Below are 18,041 nucleotides of genomic sequence, written 5' to 3' on the forward strand. Positions count from 1 at the left end.
ACAACTTCTGTTTAGATCTTTTGGAAGGAATCACCTGTATAAAACATTATTACAATTCTAGCATTTTTATTAGTTAATAGTAAAAACCAAACAATATTTTTGTGAAGCACTTTTAAAATGGACTAAGGCAGCAGTGACATTTCAGGTGAGACACATGCTTAATTGTAATTACCGTAGCAGACAGCAGTGATGTCCAAAGTAAGTAAGTTACAGTTAGATCAAGGCAGGCCCATTGATTTGTTAGGGAAAAACAAAGTGCGGTAACAGTGCAGACAATAGCATAAAGCTGATGTGTCTAAGAAACATGCATTTTGTCACGATACACAAGAACAGTGCTGCTTTTGCCATTGCATGCAGCAGAGATTGTGCAACATCCAAGTTTGTGCAGAGGGTCCTCTACCAGTCCTACCAACATTAAGCTATATTCTTTGCTGAAAATAGTGGGGTGGTATACACATGTATGTTCTTCTTAATTTGCTCTAAGGAATTAAACATATATTTATCCTGGTGTTTTACTGTGTGTTTATTCAATGACAACTTGTCTGATAAAATTTCATGGGGACAGTGTAAAAACAAAGAGGACAAACAAATTTTCATTTCTTGGAGTGTTGTCATGTATTTACACTTTAACAATGTGTACTTTTATCGACCGAACCCTTTCTAATTTTACAGATGTCTGGGGTTTGGTGAGGAAAGGTGAACAGCAAAGCAAAGATTACCAGCATGGCAGTGCTCTTCATATTTGGTATACGAGGACCCACGTACACGTATCCTGTGTAACTAGTTTATTCTAACCTTGATGACAGACTGATGAGATCAGCTGGGAGATGTTCCCCATTGGTCACTTTCACTACTTCCCCTACTGCCACCTACACATCCCAGTTTGAAAATGATTAGAACAGAAAAATAAGTGACAGGGAAAAAAAACCAAACCAAAACCAGAACCAAAACCAAACAAATGGACAAAGACAAAAAGACAGAGTTTGAAATTATTATACAAACAATATATGTTAATTAAAACATCTGATGACAATTTTTTCAAAATCTATTTTAATCAGGTCAGGAAGAAAAGAGCTAGAATATTTTCATTTTTACTCAAGTGGACTGTTTTACTGTAAGGCACCACTTTTAAGCTGCAGAACCCATTGATATTGTACAGTAAAAATAAAAAGCTGTTTCTCAACTGACAAAGTTTCTACCCACTCCATAGATTAATTAAAAAAATAAAAACCACAACAAAAGATTTTGCATCAACTTTTCAGAAAAGTCAGGTGACAAGAACCCTTCTATGTAGACATGCTGAAAATGATCACGTTTTGTTTCAGCTTTGTGAATTTAAATTTACACTGAACTAGCAAGACCCAAAAGGAATTAAATCTCAGAGGTTAGTGTCCTTTCACTGTAAGAGATTATAGTTTCCTAAAATAATTAAGATCCTCTCATTCTCCAGAAATTGCTATTGCTGGTAAAAAGAACCAACTATTATTAGTTTGAATTAAAACCAGGCCCACAGGCTCTTATTGCTGTTGAAACCTAAAATGTAACTGGGCATCAATAACCTGGAAAGCAAAATTGGCAAGACTGTCTTCCTGAAGAATACATGGTCATGTGGAGATGAGAGCTGGAGAAGAACTCATGCCATTATGCAGGCAGAATTAGAGGTAATGTAGCAGCATAGGGCTCTCTCCTGGAAGGAGGGCTGCAACAGGACCCTAGTAATACAACCAAGAAGAAAGTTTTAGCTGGAAGAAAGGCCCGAACTGGGCCCAGAAAAGCAATCAGAATTCAAAGGGTCCCCTTTGCAAACTGGATCCTAGAAGAAAACCTGACAGGAAAAACCAAGGTGAGTAATGGTCATAGTTAGGACAGTGTGTTCTGACAAGGGCCATATAGTGAGGTTAAACAGAGGTAACAGTCCCAACAAGTCTAGTAGCAGCTAACTATTAGTTCAATTTGTCAACATGTGATGTAGGATTCCTTCAGGAGGGACAAGGCTTGGAAAAAAGGCTTTGCAGGCAACTGGTATTTTTCTGTGTGTAAACTACAACTGCAGAACACTGTGACGCAAGCGTCCTCCAAATCCAAAAAGGAAAAACAGTGAAGACATCTAGGCAAAGACTCAAATTTAGGAGCTTACTCAGGAAGATAATAAAGAAGCTGCTCTGAGAGGATGTAATCTGCTTCACTTGCAGAACACTAGGGTTAGCATGACAGAAGCTATTATCAGGCCAATAGAACAAATGTTCTTGCTGCATGGTGTATTGCCTGTGAAGATCCTGGTGGAGAAGCACCAATAAAATTTATAAATGCTTCTCAAAGTGCAGAAGTAAAAGGTTTATAGAGGATACTCAACATAAAAACATCTGAAGTTATGACAAATATTAGTACTGAAGACAGACTGTGGGGAAAATTTACAGTATTATCTGGCAACTACTTTACACTTGATAATAATTTAATAGAAGTGTTTTAGATACAGCTATACTTAATTTTGACATACAATGGAAGATGGAACAAACAAGGAACTAGTCTATACCACAATCTATCACAAAAATGCATAAGATCCTGACCTTATTAACTGTACATACATGTGGATTCATCAACTTCAGTGGGATCATAGAGGGTTTATACCTAATCCATAATCATACACATTACAATAATGCTTCCACTTGTGCAAGAAAAAAAATGTGGAAATTGCATTGTAAACATACAGTAATAAAATGAAGATACAATTGATCATATTTAAATAATCTTAATTTAAAAAAATTCTTAGAATATGTTGTCTATTGACCTGATCAAACAGATGTTGAAAAAATGTGCATCTTCCACTTAATATGTGGATTTCTTAAATAAAACTGTCCAAGGAAATGATGATAAACAACCTCTGATTGTCCACATAAAAAAAGTCACAGCATTACACGCTATAAATTAAGTATTGCTTTCAGTGCTGAAATTATTCATAATATATATATCAGGTAATAAAGTGAATGTTCAGCTCAAAGACAGCGCTAATTTGATGGCTCACATCAAGTTCACTTTTTTTTCCTGATTCAACCGTCAATCTGGCGAGTATATCAACTAAAAAAAATTTCTGTTCCCTGTAATGTAGCAAATTTAATTAATTTATAGGATGCAATTTGTTAGGTACATATCAAAAAGCCAACCTGTTTAAATATGGCAGTTGAGGTCCAATTTTTAGACAGAGAATCAGCCTTTTTTGTACTATACTCAACAACAAAATAACATACTGAATTTTTCTTAGGAGTAAATTGAATGCCAGTATAATTTTAAAACTTTAATTGTCACAGTTTAAAGAAACACTGCCTGAAATGATAAATGTCTGAATGAACAAAAGACTACACTTCAGAACAGCAGCATTTTTGTTTATTCCTTATTTCCTTGGAGCAATCACAAATAAATAAATAAATAAATGCAGGGTAGAGAAACCAGCCTCTACACTATAAGCATCAGTGGGCATCTCTACCTTGATGAGAGCAGTACAGTGTCAGCAGGTATATACTCTTTGCCTTTTATTATAACTATATCTCCAACATCTACCTGAAAGAAAACTGGGAATTGGTTAATGGTCTCAAACAAATATGTTATCCCTTTGTTTTAAGTACAGTAAATATTTACCTGCTGAATTTGCTAGAAAAACTGTTAGAAACTCACACACTTGGAGAAGCCTAGGTCTCAAAGGTCACTGGAATTCTTTGGAAATCTATTCTTCAATAGGCCTAACCCTGACCTTCTCTATGCAGTTCTTTACTTTTGCTAGTTGTTGTAAAATATTTTATTGGAAGACTGAAGTTGAGTTAAAGAAGAAACTAATTTCCCTTAAGATCACAGTTCTGTTGCATCACGCTATATACCTTATCCTTGCTTCTCCAATGGTATAAACCAATTTCATCCGAACCTTGCCTCCAAATTACTGTGGGTCAAGTTTTGTTCAAGCTTTCAGGTATGGAAACCAAGAAAACTAAGGGACTAGATGGACAGCGTAACATTTAGTCCTTGAGAGTTACCTTTAACAGTCCCTTCCTAACTACTGCGTAACAGTCTTTAAAGTTCTAATGGTTTAAGCCAAAGAAGCTTAGCAAACACACAAAGTAACTAGTTTCCAGAAAGAAGTTTCTGCCTTGGCACACCAAATAATACTAAGGAACTGAATAATTTTGCAATATGCAAATACTCCCAAGTCATATTATTTTTCACTGAACTTGAAGCCCACCATTAACGGCAGTTTTGCCCAACTCATGCCATCAAAACTGACTTGACTTAAAAGTACGTTTTAAGAGACAAGTATTAACAAACAAAAAATAAAATACAAACGATTATACATTTCCCATCCTACCAGTTAATTCTTATCAATGACAATTATTTGGAGAAATAAAGCAAGTAGTAAACCTGCATTATGCTCTAGAAGTCATCAACATAAACACACACCTTTTCCCAGTGGACAATCTCCCATGCCCCATTTCGCAGTACTGGAAAAAAAAAAAAAAAAAAGGAAGAAAGAGAATTTTCCAGTTGTACAATCTAACAGCAGTATACAGGTATGTGTTAGATTCCTTATGAAAAGCCATACAGACACAGCTTATTTACACAACATTTTAGAGCATGCCTTGTTTCTATAAATTCAGGTCAAGCATTTAAATTATACAGCACACATTCTGTTTAACAGTTTTTTGTACCATAGAATCTTATTACATAGTCAATCACAACATTTTACAGGGTCTGAGAATCAGTTAAACCTGATATAGATGGTGCGATAATGTGGTGTTTTAAAATAAATTGGCACTTGAAATAAAAAGTTCCAAAGTCAAAAAGTTATGAAATTGGGGAGGAGGGGGGTGGGGCAGAAATCAATTCAAGAAATTTTTTCCTCAGTTCAAATATTGATGAGGTTCATACAGAAAAGATTCATAAAAAGTTACCAGCAGCTTCTTAGGTTTCAGCTGTTCTTACTGTTATTGGCACGTCAGAGAACTTCAACATCGTTGCAGTCATCTGCGTAAATATATTGGAAATCCCCCAAACTGACCCATGCCATTTAGTGTAAGATTTAGTATAAATTTTCCCTGGCAGTAGCAATTACTATTGCAAGCACACTCCACTACTCTAGTTTTAAGTATTGCTACTATGATACAAAACCCATGGCTTTTTTGCCAGTTAATTGCCAAGATTGCCAAGATTGTGTTTTCAGAGAATAATAAAGGTGACTCTTTTTTATTAGCACCAGTTAAAAAGCTATTGAAGATTGATGTACAGAAAGAAAATTAAATGAAAACATATTGCCATGTATCAATACTCAAGTAAGTCCAAGAGATTGTTCTCTTTCACTGTGTCTTCCAGCTTTCAAACTGTCAGGATGCTTATCTAAGTACCTGACCAGGACTCAGTTCTTAGGGAAGCATGTGCTGATTTCAAAAAAGTGGATCAAAATCTGGGAATACATATGACCCTTACATCTAAGCTTTCCTGAGGTTCTGTCCAGACTGACCCCTCTTCTTGTATATCTCAATTATTTCTGCGAGTCATTATCTAACCTGTTTAATAAATCTTTAGGAAGAGATAAATTCTCTTACCCTTCCTTCCCCCAAATTTATTAGTGCCGATATGCTCAGGGCAATAGCAAATGGAGCAGTTTCCCTTTCAGACAGTAAGCAAGATATTTTAATGACTGTCTCACCAATCAGTTGATCATTGCACAAAGTCTATTTTGACAAACCTTTTCCCTTCACTGGGAAAACTACAGACCCAGAGTGAGGACTGGTTGTAATACTGTCCTAAGGAACCCAAGAGATTCAGTAATTGTGCCACCAACTACCTGCTTCCATCCCCTTGTGTCAGCAGTAGTTTGTGGGGCCATGGTATCAACCAGATGAGAGAACTGATGAGAATTAAAAATACACCTTGCATCAATCCAGATGACTAAGTTTCACAAATAGCTATAGTGGAATAACTGACAGTGGAGTTCTGCAGGTCTGAAATGTAAATAAGCTGCCAGAGGTGGCCAGGGGCTTAAGTGCTGGCTGCAGAAGCACTTGCACCGCTGAAATACATCCTAGGGCTGTTTCACTTGCAGCCAAGCTGACCTAACATAGCACTGCCACTGCGAAGGGAAGGTCCTGTTCTGCCCTCACCCCATGCAAAGGTGTGTGCCCTCACTGCTTAATGCATGCTGCCTCTGGTATTTACTGGACCCTTTGATGAGCCAATTTAACCCACTAAATGGAAGGAAACTGTCAGCTTTTCTTTCTGGATTTGTTTCCTGCTGGTTTAGCTGGTTAAAATCAGCTCACAAATGGATGAGTCAGACTCATGAAAACATGCCGAAACACCTGAAATCTCAAGAGTACTCTAACCCTAGCTCGATCCAATAAGCTTTTAAGCACAATTAACGTGCACTGACATTCAATTCAATCAATTTCCTCATGGGAACAGAAAAAGAAGCGGTGTTGCTATACACGTTATTATATAATGGCTAGAGAACTTGTGCCATAAAGTCTTCTGCAGCCTTTCTACAGAAGACTACTTCACCACACTGCAGAAAAGCACATTTCATCATGTCAGAATGTCTGACTGTGTCCTGCTGTATATGTATGCAGCCTGAGGTAACAAAAGCCATCCCTAATGCAGCTTAATAAATCAAAATCCTCTGCAAGAGGTTTTTTTATGGTAATGGAAATTTAGAAAGTTAATTACTTAAGGTTAACTGAGATACAGATGGTCTTTAGGGAACAGACAGATGAAGGGAAACCCATATACAGAATCTATACATGCGCATGTCATTTCATTAACAATTTTGTATGTTTAAAGGACAACCAAAGGAGGAGCTGGATATATAATGTACCAGGCACATCACTACTTTTCAGTGTTACAGAACTGCTGAATACATGAAAACAGAGTAAGAGAGTACCATACTGATTAACTCTTTAATTATTGACAATAGACTATATTTCACAATACATTTAAGTATTGCTTTGACAGTACACTAGGATCAATGTTGTACTTATGAGAATCCTGCATTAGCTTAAGAAGCTTACTTCTCAGTGCTAGCAATATTTTATGTATCCTCACTACACTTTCAACTTCCAAGATGCTCTTTTGCATGCATGGAACATTCAGGAATTTTAGGAACAGTCACCAAAGAGCCTAATGAGAGGTAAGCAAGGAGAAGAAGCAGGAAAGACAGTAAAACAAGTCTTTTATTAATTTAAAACATTGTACAGTCCAGACAAAAAAAAAATTAAAAGGCACTTCAACATTCACTGCCACCTAAAACTTGGTTCCAATCTCAAAAGCTATGAATGCTTGATGAAAGAATTTTGGATGTCTACATTAAGCTTTCCTTTGTTTTTTATGTATAAATAAGAGGTTAACTGTTTCTCCAGGCCCGTTCTCTGGGGATTTCTATTCCCAGTGCTTTCAGTCAATAGATTTGTCTCCCTGTCCTAATCTCTCCATACCTCCTATTGAGCTACATGCTCAGTAGTTTCATAAGCTATTTTCCCCCCACCCCTAAGTTTTACTGTAAACTTTAAGATTTATGTACAATTTAGGTAGGCTTTAAAATTTATGTTTTTAAATTAGAGACATTTCCAGTGGTTAGCAGTGCTAAACAATTCTGATTTTCTTTAGTCAGTGACTACATCCCTCCCTAAAAACCTGAAGGTTATGTTTGTTATCTATTTAAATAAGATTCCATGCAAGATTCTCCTCTTTGTGGTATTTTTCATATTTTGGCAATTAAATTCACATGACACTCATTCCTCCTCCTGTTTACAAAAACAAGATCAGCTTTTGATAGAGAGGCCTACCTCAGGTAACATGAAAAGTTAAAGAGCAGCAGCGCAGGAACTTAAACTTGGACTTCCTACCTGACGGGCGTGTTTAGGACATATTAGCTAACATCTCCCTCACTTTCTGCGCTAAAATAATCATCTGATTTAATACTACTTCTTTTCTTTATCAGAATCTTTAAAAAAAAAAATCACATTCCAAAGTTTTGGTTTGGGTACACTGGCTAAATATCTCATTATCTCTAATCAAACCACTAAATTGATTTCATATTTAAAAACAACACACAGAGAACAAAAGCAAAAAAACCCATCCATCTTTATCCACAGTTTTGAAGCAGCATAGAAAATTCCATTTTATGACTTTTCCTTCCAATTCTAGAGTTTTCCAAAACTGAATTATTCAAGATTTGCTGGTTGAATAAAATTATAATTTGTGTACTTAGAAATGCACAGACTTTTCATCATAATCTAGGCCCACTAAATATAGTGGTGATTATAGTCTTTTAACTGCTACAGCATCACCTGTGTTAAATGAATAAATTTAAAGTTTCTTAGGAACCTCAAACTTAATCTAGAACATATTCCATTTTGTGGGGCTGATGTGACTGCAAACTGTTATTTCAACTGTTTACATTCCAAATTTTGAAGTAATCTGCATAAGCAATTTCCCACTCAATTACCTGTCAGCAGTTCAGATTACATTACTACCATTTGCAAAAAAATTCAAATAACAACCCCCCCAAACCTCAATTAATAGGCTTTAAAAAATTTCCTACCTTGAGTTTGTTTCTTGTTCACCGCATTATCAGCTTTATGCCTTTTCTAAATTAAAAACGCACAGTGGTTAAAGACTTCTGTTGACATGATAAAGCTTTCACACTTAAGATAAAAAACACGTGTATTACACCCTCCCGCTCATCAATTCAGTAAACCAATTTAAAAAACATTTTAAATAGGACTATGGATTACTTGCATAGTTATGATCATCAGGAAAGGCACACCAGTTCCAGGCTAATCATGTTGTACCAAAATGTCCTCTCATGTGGGCAATCGCTATCTGAACAAGTTCCTTATATAACAAAAGTGGTCTATTTGTGTACCATAACTTTGCCCTTTCCTGCAACTGGGAAATGATTCTAGCAGAGCAAAGATCATGGAACCATTCTTCACAGCAGTGTCTCATAAAGATCTGAAGTCAAGCAATGACTGTGTAAACATATGACTTCACTTCCACATAAATGCCTGCACACTTCAGCAACAGTAAAAGACAAAGGACAAACAGACAAACAAAAATCCCACCACCACCACCCTCAACAGCCCATGATGTGTCTCAGTTTTAATATAGCTGTGAGAAACCTTTTCATAGAAATCTTCTGATGCAGCTACTAAACACCAGCATTTTCAAGGTATAATCAAACTCAGCTACAAAAAGCTTAGGAGACTACCAGTTTAAACACAGTATTTAAGAGTAATGAACGTAGTTCTTCCTGAGCAGGAATATAATTTGGAAATTAATTTAAATAGAATTAACTAGTTTAGGTAAGGTTTTTGAATAGAGCTGCAGAATTCATGCCTTTGAAATACAGTCAGAAGCAATTTTGTAAATTGGAAGAAAAATAAGTCAAGCTACTTAAGAGATGTATTTCTAATAAAATGCTGGTATGACTGAGCTAGCACCTCTTAAAAGGCCACCTTATGACTTTGCAAAGCGTAAGTTAAGGTGTGGTGGTTTTTTTGTTTTTTTTTTTTTTTTTACTAGATTTTCACACAGTATCAGCAGATTCTCCTTTCAAAAAGATGGCTGATTTCACAGATAAATAACCTACGATCAATGGAAAGGCAAAATAACGTGACCAAAGCAGGTGTTTATTCGCCCACAAGGAGAGTCTCCCCCAGCTTGAAAGATAACAATTTGATGTCAGTTGCTTTCTGAGCTATGCTGGGTGAAAATCATTGGAAACAGCTGAATCTAGCACAGCATGTCACAAATTTTGCAAGCACTTCTGAAGCATATATGGAAAACGCATGCTGTTAATGAATAATGTCTTCTGCTTCTGGGATTTCACTCCAGAAAAGGAAGCATTTGGTTCTTGAGCTGAAGTATTATTTTCATAAGTGTATTTATTGATACTGATATATAAGATTCCCAACCATAAGCCAATTAATCTTGCTTTAATATTAGATGAAGACAACTATTCCTGGAGACCTTAGATATCTCACTGTGTAAAGAAACAAAGATATAATGAAAACTAAAGGTTAAAGGAAAACACACTGAATATTTTACTATTCATCAAGTGGTCAGCTTTCACAGGAAAAAAAGTACAGCTGTCAGAGTCAGCCAAATATTCCAGCATGATATAACCAGAGGCAACATTAAATTTCATACCTGTTTGACTACAAAAACAAAGCAAATTGTTTCATTTGGACTACAGTCTGTAAAACTCAGCTGTGCAAGTGAGAAATTAATGAAGTTACCATCAGCTGTGTATATATACACATACACACACACATATCTATATACACACAGAGCCTTTAAATTAGCAGCTAAATTCTCACAGTCAGCTCCTTCATCTGTTTCACTCGGTTTCAACCAAGTACAGCAGAAATTAACTACATGTTGAGGCAATGTAAACTTAACAGAAAGAATAATAGTATTTAATTTGCATCTAGGTATCCCTGTAGTATTTGGTAATGAGAACTTTATTGTTTTAGCTGACATATGCAAAAAACCCTTAACCTCCCCCTCCCCCCCCAAACTGTACACTTTAAGTTGCAAAGAGCAAATGGTAGAAACAAATGACATAAAAGAAAAACGAGTGGATGAGGTAATTTTAAAAAGGACACTTTGTACAGTAGCAGCAGCCTCAGTTTTATATTTGCCTAGACACTGACAGATGGTGTAAGTCTGTAAGCATTAACAGCAGAATGGTTAAAAATATCTGAAAGAACATGAATTGCTTTTGTTTATGTAAAGAGAAAGCAACAAAAGACACTTAAGGAGAAGCTAACTATTGGGCAGAAAATACTAGAAATGCAAAACAGAACAAAAACATTTAACGGAAACATCATTGTCTCTTGCAGGACCACTGAACTCTGTAGCCCAGGAGCTTCATACAACCCAGGGGGACAATATAACTCGCCTACCATCCATTCACAGAGGTAACTGAGGAGAAGATTGACTTGACTGTGTCAGCAGGAAAGGCAGCATGTGCCCAGCCACCCTCCATTTCAGAGCTTTGCAGCTCACCACTCTTCCTCGTGATCAAGTTTCTGCACATACATTGCAATTCTGCTTAAACACAACAAATCTGATGCTCCCAGAAAGCCTAGTATTTGTGTGCAGGGAAAGACTATACTACCTGCAACCCTTTCCAAAAATCAAGAGAACAGCCCACAGTATAAAAAAATTGGGAACACTACTCCTCCAGTGGGCAAGGCACTCTGCCATATTATGATGTATCTAAGCTCTTGTCCTCCACATAACGTATTTGCAGAACTAAAACAGAACTTCTTAGAAATTCTTAGCATCTACAAGAAGAAATTCTTAGCATCTACAGTGATTTGGCAAATCATCAAGACTAATTCCTTAGGTACAGAAGTCATCAACTAATGACTCAACTATGTTATGCAAATTAGAGAGACCTGTTTTACCATACACCTTCAGTGAAGAGCTGGCAGGAAAGTACTCAGGAAACCCCAACATCTCTCATATGAAGTGAAACAGAGCCTGAAATTCCTTTCCCCACCCACAAAATACGAGAAGTCAGGATGGACACTTCTAAGTCATGGAAATATCCCAGCTCTTTTGAAGTTTTCATTCAGTGCAAGAAGAAAGCAAAACAACCACTACCACAAACACTGACTGGAGAGAGCCAAGGAACACTTGGCATAGGTGGGGGCACCTGCCTAACAAGGACAAGCATTCCAAGTCTGTCCCTGGCCATCAGGCATCAGCAGATCACACTCAGCACCAAGACGTGAAAGACTAACAGTAAATTGCACTGGGCTGGAGCAATGGGAAAAACTGAAAAAGGCCTATTCCCCTTGCTGTCTACAAAACCATGCTAAGCCACAACAGTGAAACCAAGGATTTTATGCATGTGACTTTAGAAATAAAGAGATGCATCAGATGCACGATCTGGATTTGACAACTGGGGAAAATCCATTTTTAAAACTTAAAAAATGGCACATTAGTGACCAATACTCATTCTTCTAAAATAAATTAAACCAAACAGATTGCTATTCTAAACATACTAGAAGTGTCACATTATAACTCCAGTAGCAAGTTAAAAGACACTTTTTAGAAAAGTCCAGGAATTTAGTCGTGAAACAAAAATCCATCCAGTTTCAAGTATGGAGGACAAGTGAAGATGCTTGAGACTATGCAGCCTCCTAGATCCTCAACTCTGAGCTCCTGAGGGCTTATCCATTTTTTTAAAGACACCTCAAATAAAGATGTAAAAATAAAAAGAATCCTGGCAAGGTTTTTTTTTTTTAAATCCTACCTTCCGCATGGACTGGACTAAAGCCAGAAGTTCTCACAATTTTTCTATAAAATGTTAGTCTAGTATCTCATTCACAGATTGAACTTAAATCCAGCTCACAAGTATAATTAGTGGGAATAAAGGACTCTGCTCCTGCAGGAAGAAAAAAAAATATTTTTCTAACCAAGTAAGTATTTAAAGGTTATTTGGTTTTAAAATAGATTCCACCTGAAATGAATTTAGTAGCTTCCAATCTTCTTTTAGCAGAGCCCTCATTTGAGAAAATTGGCAATATTCTGGACTTGACTGCGTTCTGTGGAGTCTTTGGTTCCAGTTCACACTTTAAAAATATGCTTGTCCTTCATTAATGAGAAGCATTTGACTAGAAACAATCTACATAATAAACACCACAGTCACTGTTTTACCATGTTATTATCACTTGTATATATAGTAAACACACTTTCAAATCACAACACCGTATTCTAAAGAAGTAAGTAGCTTTAGAAGCTTTCAGAAGTATCACAAGGCAAGAATGGTTCAACACAATTATTAAACAAAATTTTTGTAATATAATCTATGAAAAATTTGAAAGCTATTTACAAAATATTGCTATTAAATACTTACAATATCCTCTATTATCTCCTTCACTGCAGCTACAGCTAAAATAAATAAGAGAGGGACCAATGTTGTGTAACGGCCTGTTGGTGACACGTCTGGTATTTGCTATTAAAAAAAAGAGAAAGAGAAAAAAATTTGTTTCCATTGCTGTTTGAAAGATATTTTTACTACAAGAAGCAGTACTTTCTGTGCAAATACAGACAAGGCAACTGGATTCACTTTTTAGACATAGTGCTGATTATTTCCCAGAAAGTGTTATTGTCTTCAATACAAAAGAAGCTGATACAATAAAACGACATTTGCATTTTAAATCGCATAGCAGTCAGTGGAGTTACTTTCAGAGATTTTAGTGTCTGGAGAATATTCACCTTCCTTTCCTGTGTTTCAAATTAAATTAAAATACATATTTATAAAATACAATTAATTTTCTCAGTTTAGATTTTTGTTAGCGCGGACACAAGTCCAAAGTATTTTTACTTCCTTACAGTTTTAATCTCTAAGAGATATTTTGTATCATACTAGTTATTAATTGACAAATTTCAAATAGCTGCTTTCTGCCAGACTATTGTAAGAAACCCATTTTTGCTAAGCAGGTATGGGCATAGATGATGCAAGTGTATGTATATGTAAAGTAAATGCTGAGAAAATGCAGCTGCTTATGCAATATACATGGATGACTACCCACAATTATCTTTATATTGACTAGAGTTGTTAACGGCAACATTGATAGGCAAGAGGATTGCTGCCTTAATAGATTTTTAATAGGCAATGCAGCCCATATGACTACAATGAGATCTTTGCAAGAAAAGAGTACACTAATAAGTGATGCATCAGTGTGGTTAGCAGACATCCTCAATTCATCATAAAACATTTTGAAAAACAGCCAATGCTGCTTAAGAATTACATACATTTCTTTTTGCTATCACCACGTGCATCTGAAAGAAAACAGGATGTTATATGTATGTATGCTATGTTTCTTGGAGTAAGACCAATTCACATCTATTTTCCAGGTTACTCTAGACCACATTTTTCAAGCAACTACATGGAAACCAGGCAGAAAGCTACTGTTGGGCAAGCGCCTATGTGTTGGCTACAAGGGAAAGGGATCTATGACTTCACCAGCTACTCTTACCCTTTCATTCCTCCCTACATGTATGCTCAAACTCCCCCATTCCAATTACACATTATTTTCCAGGCAAAATATGAAAGCAAAAGGGGCACTGGCCTGTACCCTGGTTCCACTACCCCATATTTCTTACTCCTGCCACTGTGGTCTCACTGACAGCCTGACAGAAGATGGTGGACTTGTAAGCCCTAACATTCTACTTCCTCTACCCCAAACACTCACCTGCCAGGCTCTCACCCAGTTATGCCAAGCCTCAAACAGCTTCTGAAACCTCACATTCTGTGTCACTAGCTTGATGTGCACAGTGGCACCACAAGAAGTGCTGCTGGACCACTGGACTAGTCCAAGATGCCAGATGGGGTCAAAAGGCTGTTTATTTAGAAGCCAGAGGTTTGCAGGCAGATGACCTAATGAAACTCTGAACTTCAGATTTTTTTATCCCTACAAAACAGCGTAAGCTACCTATGCAGATATATCCTAAGAAACCGCTCCAAGCACTTATAGTGAAAGCAAAGAAATCTAAATAAGTACAGACGAATCAACTTTCATTTGCTGAAACATCTGAAGTGAGGGCGGAAAAAGTAGACATGGTAGTATATGTGCCATTATTTTAGTAATTTTCGTTTGGTATGTCAATTCCTAACACAATAATCTCTACAACAGACAAATCAACACATTCTAAAACATGCACTAGAGTGGTCTTATCATATATGGTTAAGAATACAGAACTAGCCAATGGTAATTAATCACTGTACCTGCCCACAGTTCAATTTTCATTCATCATCAGCTACTGCATTCATAGAATAGTATGCAAAAACTATCAACTACTGCAAAATTAAAATATTCTGATATATCTGCAAAACATTACGTACTTCTTCAAAAAAGTCTCAGTAAGCTGGGTCAGGGATAGCCCTTTACAAACATACTGAATGAAGCTACAGTGGTGGTATCAAAAAGACTGTGCGTTTTCTTCCTAACCAGCACAGCTAACTAGCTGGGATATGCAAGATAGCTGCTATAGTACCGGACTCCCCTGCTGTTTTTCTTCATCTAGGCTCAGCTTCAATCCTTATCAGCTACACTCCAAGAATAAATAATCACTTCTCAGCTGCAATTCCTACCCCTCAAAACAGACTACAGGATTGAAGTTCATAAGGTTCAGGTTTTTAGGCAGTACCCTCCATTATGAGAAATGCCAACCACAGGTAACATTTTTCTGTGTATGCCAGATATTTTTAAACAGGATTTTCCTGCCACAGCAGTCTTTTTCACCTGACAGTATTTCAGCTACACTTAACCTATTTTACAGAAAAACCTGTGTATCATGTTATCTCCAAGGCGTAAAAAACCCCACAAACCCAAACATTTAAAGGTACATTTACCCAATTCAGCTATTCTGCGAGGCTAACAAGCTCAGAAAGAACAGTACACCAACCTCAGTATCTCTGAAAAACACTGCCTACGGTATAAATGCTTTCTCAACAAGTTTCAAACATTAGCATCTTATTGTTGATCTTACCTGAAGCAACGCAATAAAAAGAAAAAATGCATTAGCAGCTCTTCTGAACTGGGAATAAAGGAACCTTGGCAGGAATGTGATTATGTTGTACTTTGCAGTGCTGAGAGAAAGAGACAAAAACACGTGCTATTATTACAGTACAAAAAAACTCTTCAAATATATTCCTTCCCTCTCAGTTACACAAGTTTTCAAATAGAACCTTTGTGATTTCTGTGCTAGCAAACAGATTTGTTTGGGCTAAAAGAGAAACTGGAAGACTTCTACGGAGACAGTTGGGCAGGCATCCATGAACCAGCTAACCCAGGGAAGCGCCCGCCACCCACAGAAACTGTCACCAGCTTCCACGTTGAGGCAAGAAGTTCCCTTGTCACCTCTGCCTGCTCTGTAGGAACCAGCCAAGCCCTACTGCCACGCAGTTACAGGCGATGAGGAGAGGAAAAAAAATAAGGAGAAGGTAGCAGGCAAGCAGTTACACCACCACCACTGAGGGAGCAGGTGAGGCAGGCCCCAGGCCTGCAGCTCTTGGGCCCAGAAGAGTACCCTGCCCTGCAAGCCATGGCTTACGCTGGGCAGGTAACACTGCACAGTGGCTCCAGCGCAGACAAAATTCCTGGGGAAGGACATGTAATAAGCATAACGAGGAGGGTGCTAAATCAGGACTGAGGAGCTGCGGAGCTTCTGCACTGGCTATGAGTTTGCACGATACACCAACAACAGGATCAACTTAATTTAAATGGTGCATTTAAGAAATGATGAAAATTATAAAATTCTATTAAAAGATAAAAAAGCTATACCCTTCACTGAATGGAAAGGTCACTTTTTTTTTTTTTTAAAAGTGATAAATGTTGGCTATTGAGTGTAGTTTTGCTAGGCTGGAAGAACAGAATACAGTTCATCCTTGTGTAATGATCTCTGCTAAGCCATCATCATGAAATGTTTGAACAGCCAGCTCTTTGTCAGCCTTAAATTTGTTTAGAACAGACTGCTACCATCTAAGGTCCTGAAACAGTAACAGTGAAAATAATCATGCCAAAAACTTAGAAGCTAAAGACTCGGAACCATATTTTAACCCCTTTTAAAGTTAGTAATATTTAATTTAACTTTGCATAAATCAGTCAATTTAAAGGTGGAATGAATATATCCTGCAAAAACCTCAGCACTGTGAGGAAACAAAGGGAAGGACAGAAAAGGCAAGTTACGTACACAAACAAAAACCATTACAAAGTAATCTCAAGTCCATGAAAACTCCTACATGTTATTCTCAATGCCTGTAAGATTTCTGGATATATCAAAGGTACCTTCAGAAAAACACACCTACTTGGGCTATCTTTGCCATTCATTTACTTTGAATTTTAGCAACAGAACTGAGGATGTTTTCAGATCTAAATATACATTATTTATGAGTATACAGTGTATTACTTAAAACTCAATAAAAGCTAACAAAAAGCCCACACCCTAAATCATCAGAGTCCTAGAGCCTGAACTCAAAATTCAAAACTAGTTTCATAAGCAACCACAGCATCTTTGTAGCTGGTTGACTGAAAAAGACAGAGTTTCCAAAGCACAAACAATGCCATGCTCAAGAGAAGTACATCTACATTGGCATCTAGCTACCAGATGCCAGAAATATGTTCAAAGACGATAGATGAACTGAATTTCAACTGAACTGAAAGCTGAAGAACAAATACATGCTCCAGGGATATGCTGATGGTGCAACTGTAAAGGCAACCCTTTCACCATCCAGACCTTTCTCACCCTGTTCTTAAAAATTTGGAAGATCAGGTTTGTAAATGAAACAGCTCTGCTGCTCTCGTTGGTCAGCTTCATTCCCTACTCCAGAGTCTGAGACTGTAACTAATGGTCAGAGGAAATGGCAGAAGTGGAATAAACAGAGTCTTTCCTTCATTTTTGCCATGCAACATTCTGAAATTCAGTATGTATTAACATCACCACTAGTTAATACCTGACATGATTATTGCAGAATTTGGTTAGCTGGGGCTGATTGATGAATATAGTTCTCAGTTCCTCTTGATCAGCTAGAGAAGTTTTCTCTGAAACATCATCTGTCTTCTCATAGCCTGTAAAAACACCGCATGATTTTCCACATAAATAGATTTATATGCGCAAGATTCAAGGCACTTCATGACAAAAAAAGACATCTATTATGAATGTGAAAATGCATTTGCACTTCTCACAATAACAAGTATTGTTCATTTAAAACCAAAAAAGTTTCAGCCTTTTAAATAGTTTTGATTAGATATGAGGATAAAAGGTATCTAGTCAATATGCTTTGTAAAACTGATAATGAATAATAACTGTAAAATCTGCTAAATTCATGAGTACACTTAAATAGCTTGTGCCACTTCATGGCAATATGAACTATCGTCTGTTGACGCATTTGAACCCAGAAGTGAGCATACAAAACACCAACAGCAAAAAAACGCAGATCACAACAAAACAAAGGTTAATTTTCCCAGCTCCCTCAGCTGAGT

The 18,041-nt window shown here is 36.9% G+C and overlaps 1 protein-coding gene across 3 annotated transcripts in view; it reads right to left on the reverse strand.

Annotated features, from left to right (window-relative positions):
* Positions 1 to 17,621, reverse strand: part of ATP8A1 (ATPase, aminophospholipid transporter (APLT), class I, type 8A, member 1) — a 113,475-nt gene extending 95,854 nt beyond the window's left edge. The window contains exons 1-6 of one of the 3 annotated variants that reach the window (XM_010574476.1): positions 17,513 to 17,621; positions 15,550 to 15,649; positions 12,911 to 13,009; positions 8,579 to 8,624; positions 4,444 to 4,484; positions 796 to 869 (exon numbers count right to left, since the gene is read on the reverse strand). Coding sequence is in view for 1 of the 3 variants with exons in the window: in XM_010574475.1 (XP_010572777.1) it covers positions 3,482 to 3,551; positions 4,444 to 4,468 (95 nt within the window). In the remaining 2 variants the exon portion in view is untranslated. Of the gene's footprint in view, positions 1 to 795; positions 870 to 3,481; positions 3,556 to 4,443; positions 4,485 to 8,578; positions 8,625 to 12,910; positions 13,010 to 15,549; positions 15,650 to 17,512 lie in introns of those variants that run through there. The other 2 variants (XM_010574478.1, XM_010574475.1) reach the window with 2 other exon arrangements.
* Positions 17,622 to 18,041: the final 420 nt, after the last annotated feature.

Source organism: Haliaeetus leucocephalus, unplaced genomic scaffold (genome assembly GCF_000737465.1).
Source record: "Haliaeetus leucocephalus isolate CR32 unplaced genomic scaffold, Haliaeetus_leucocephalus-4.0 Scaffold439, whole genome shotgun sequence".
NCBI classification, from domain to species: domain Eukaryota; kingdom Metazoa; phylum Chordata; class Aves; order Accipitriformes; family Accipitridae; genus Haliaeetus; species Haliaeetus leucocephalus.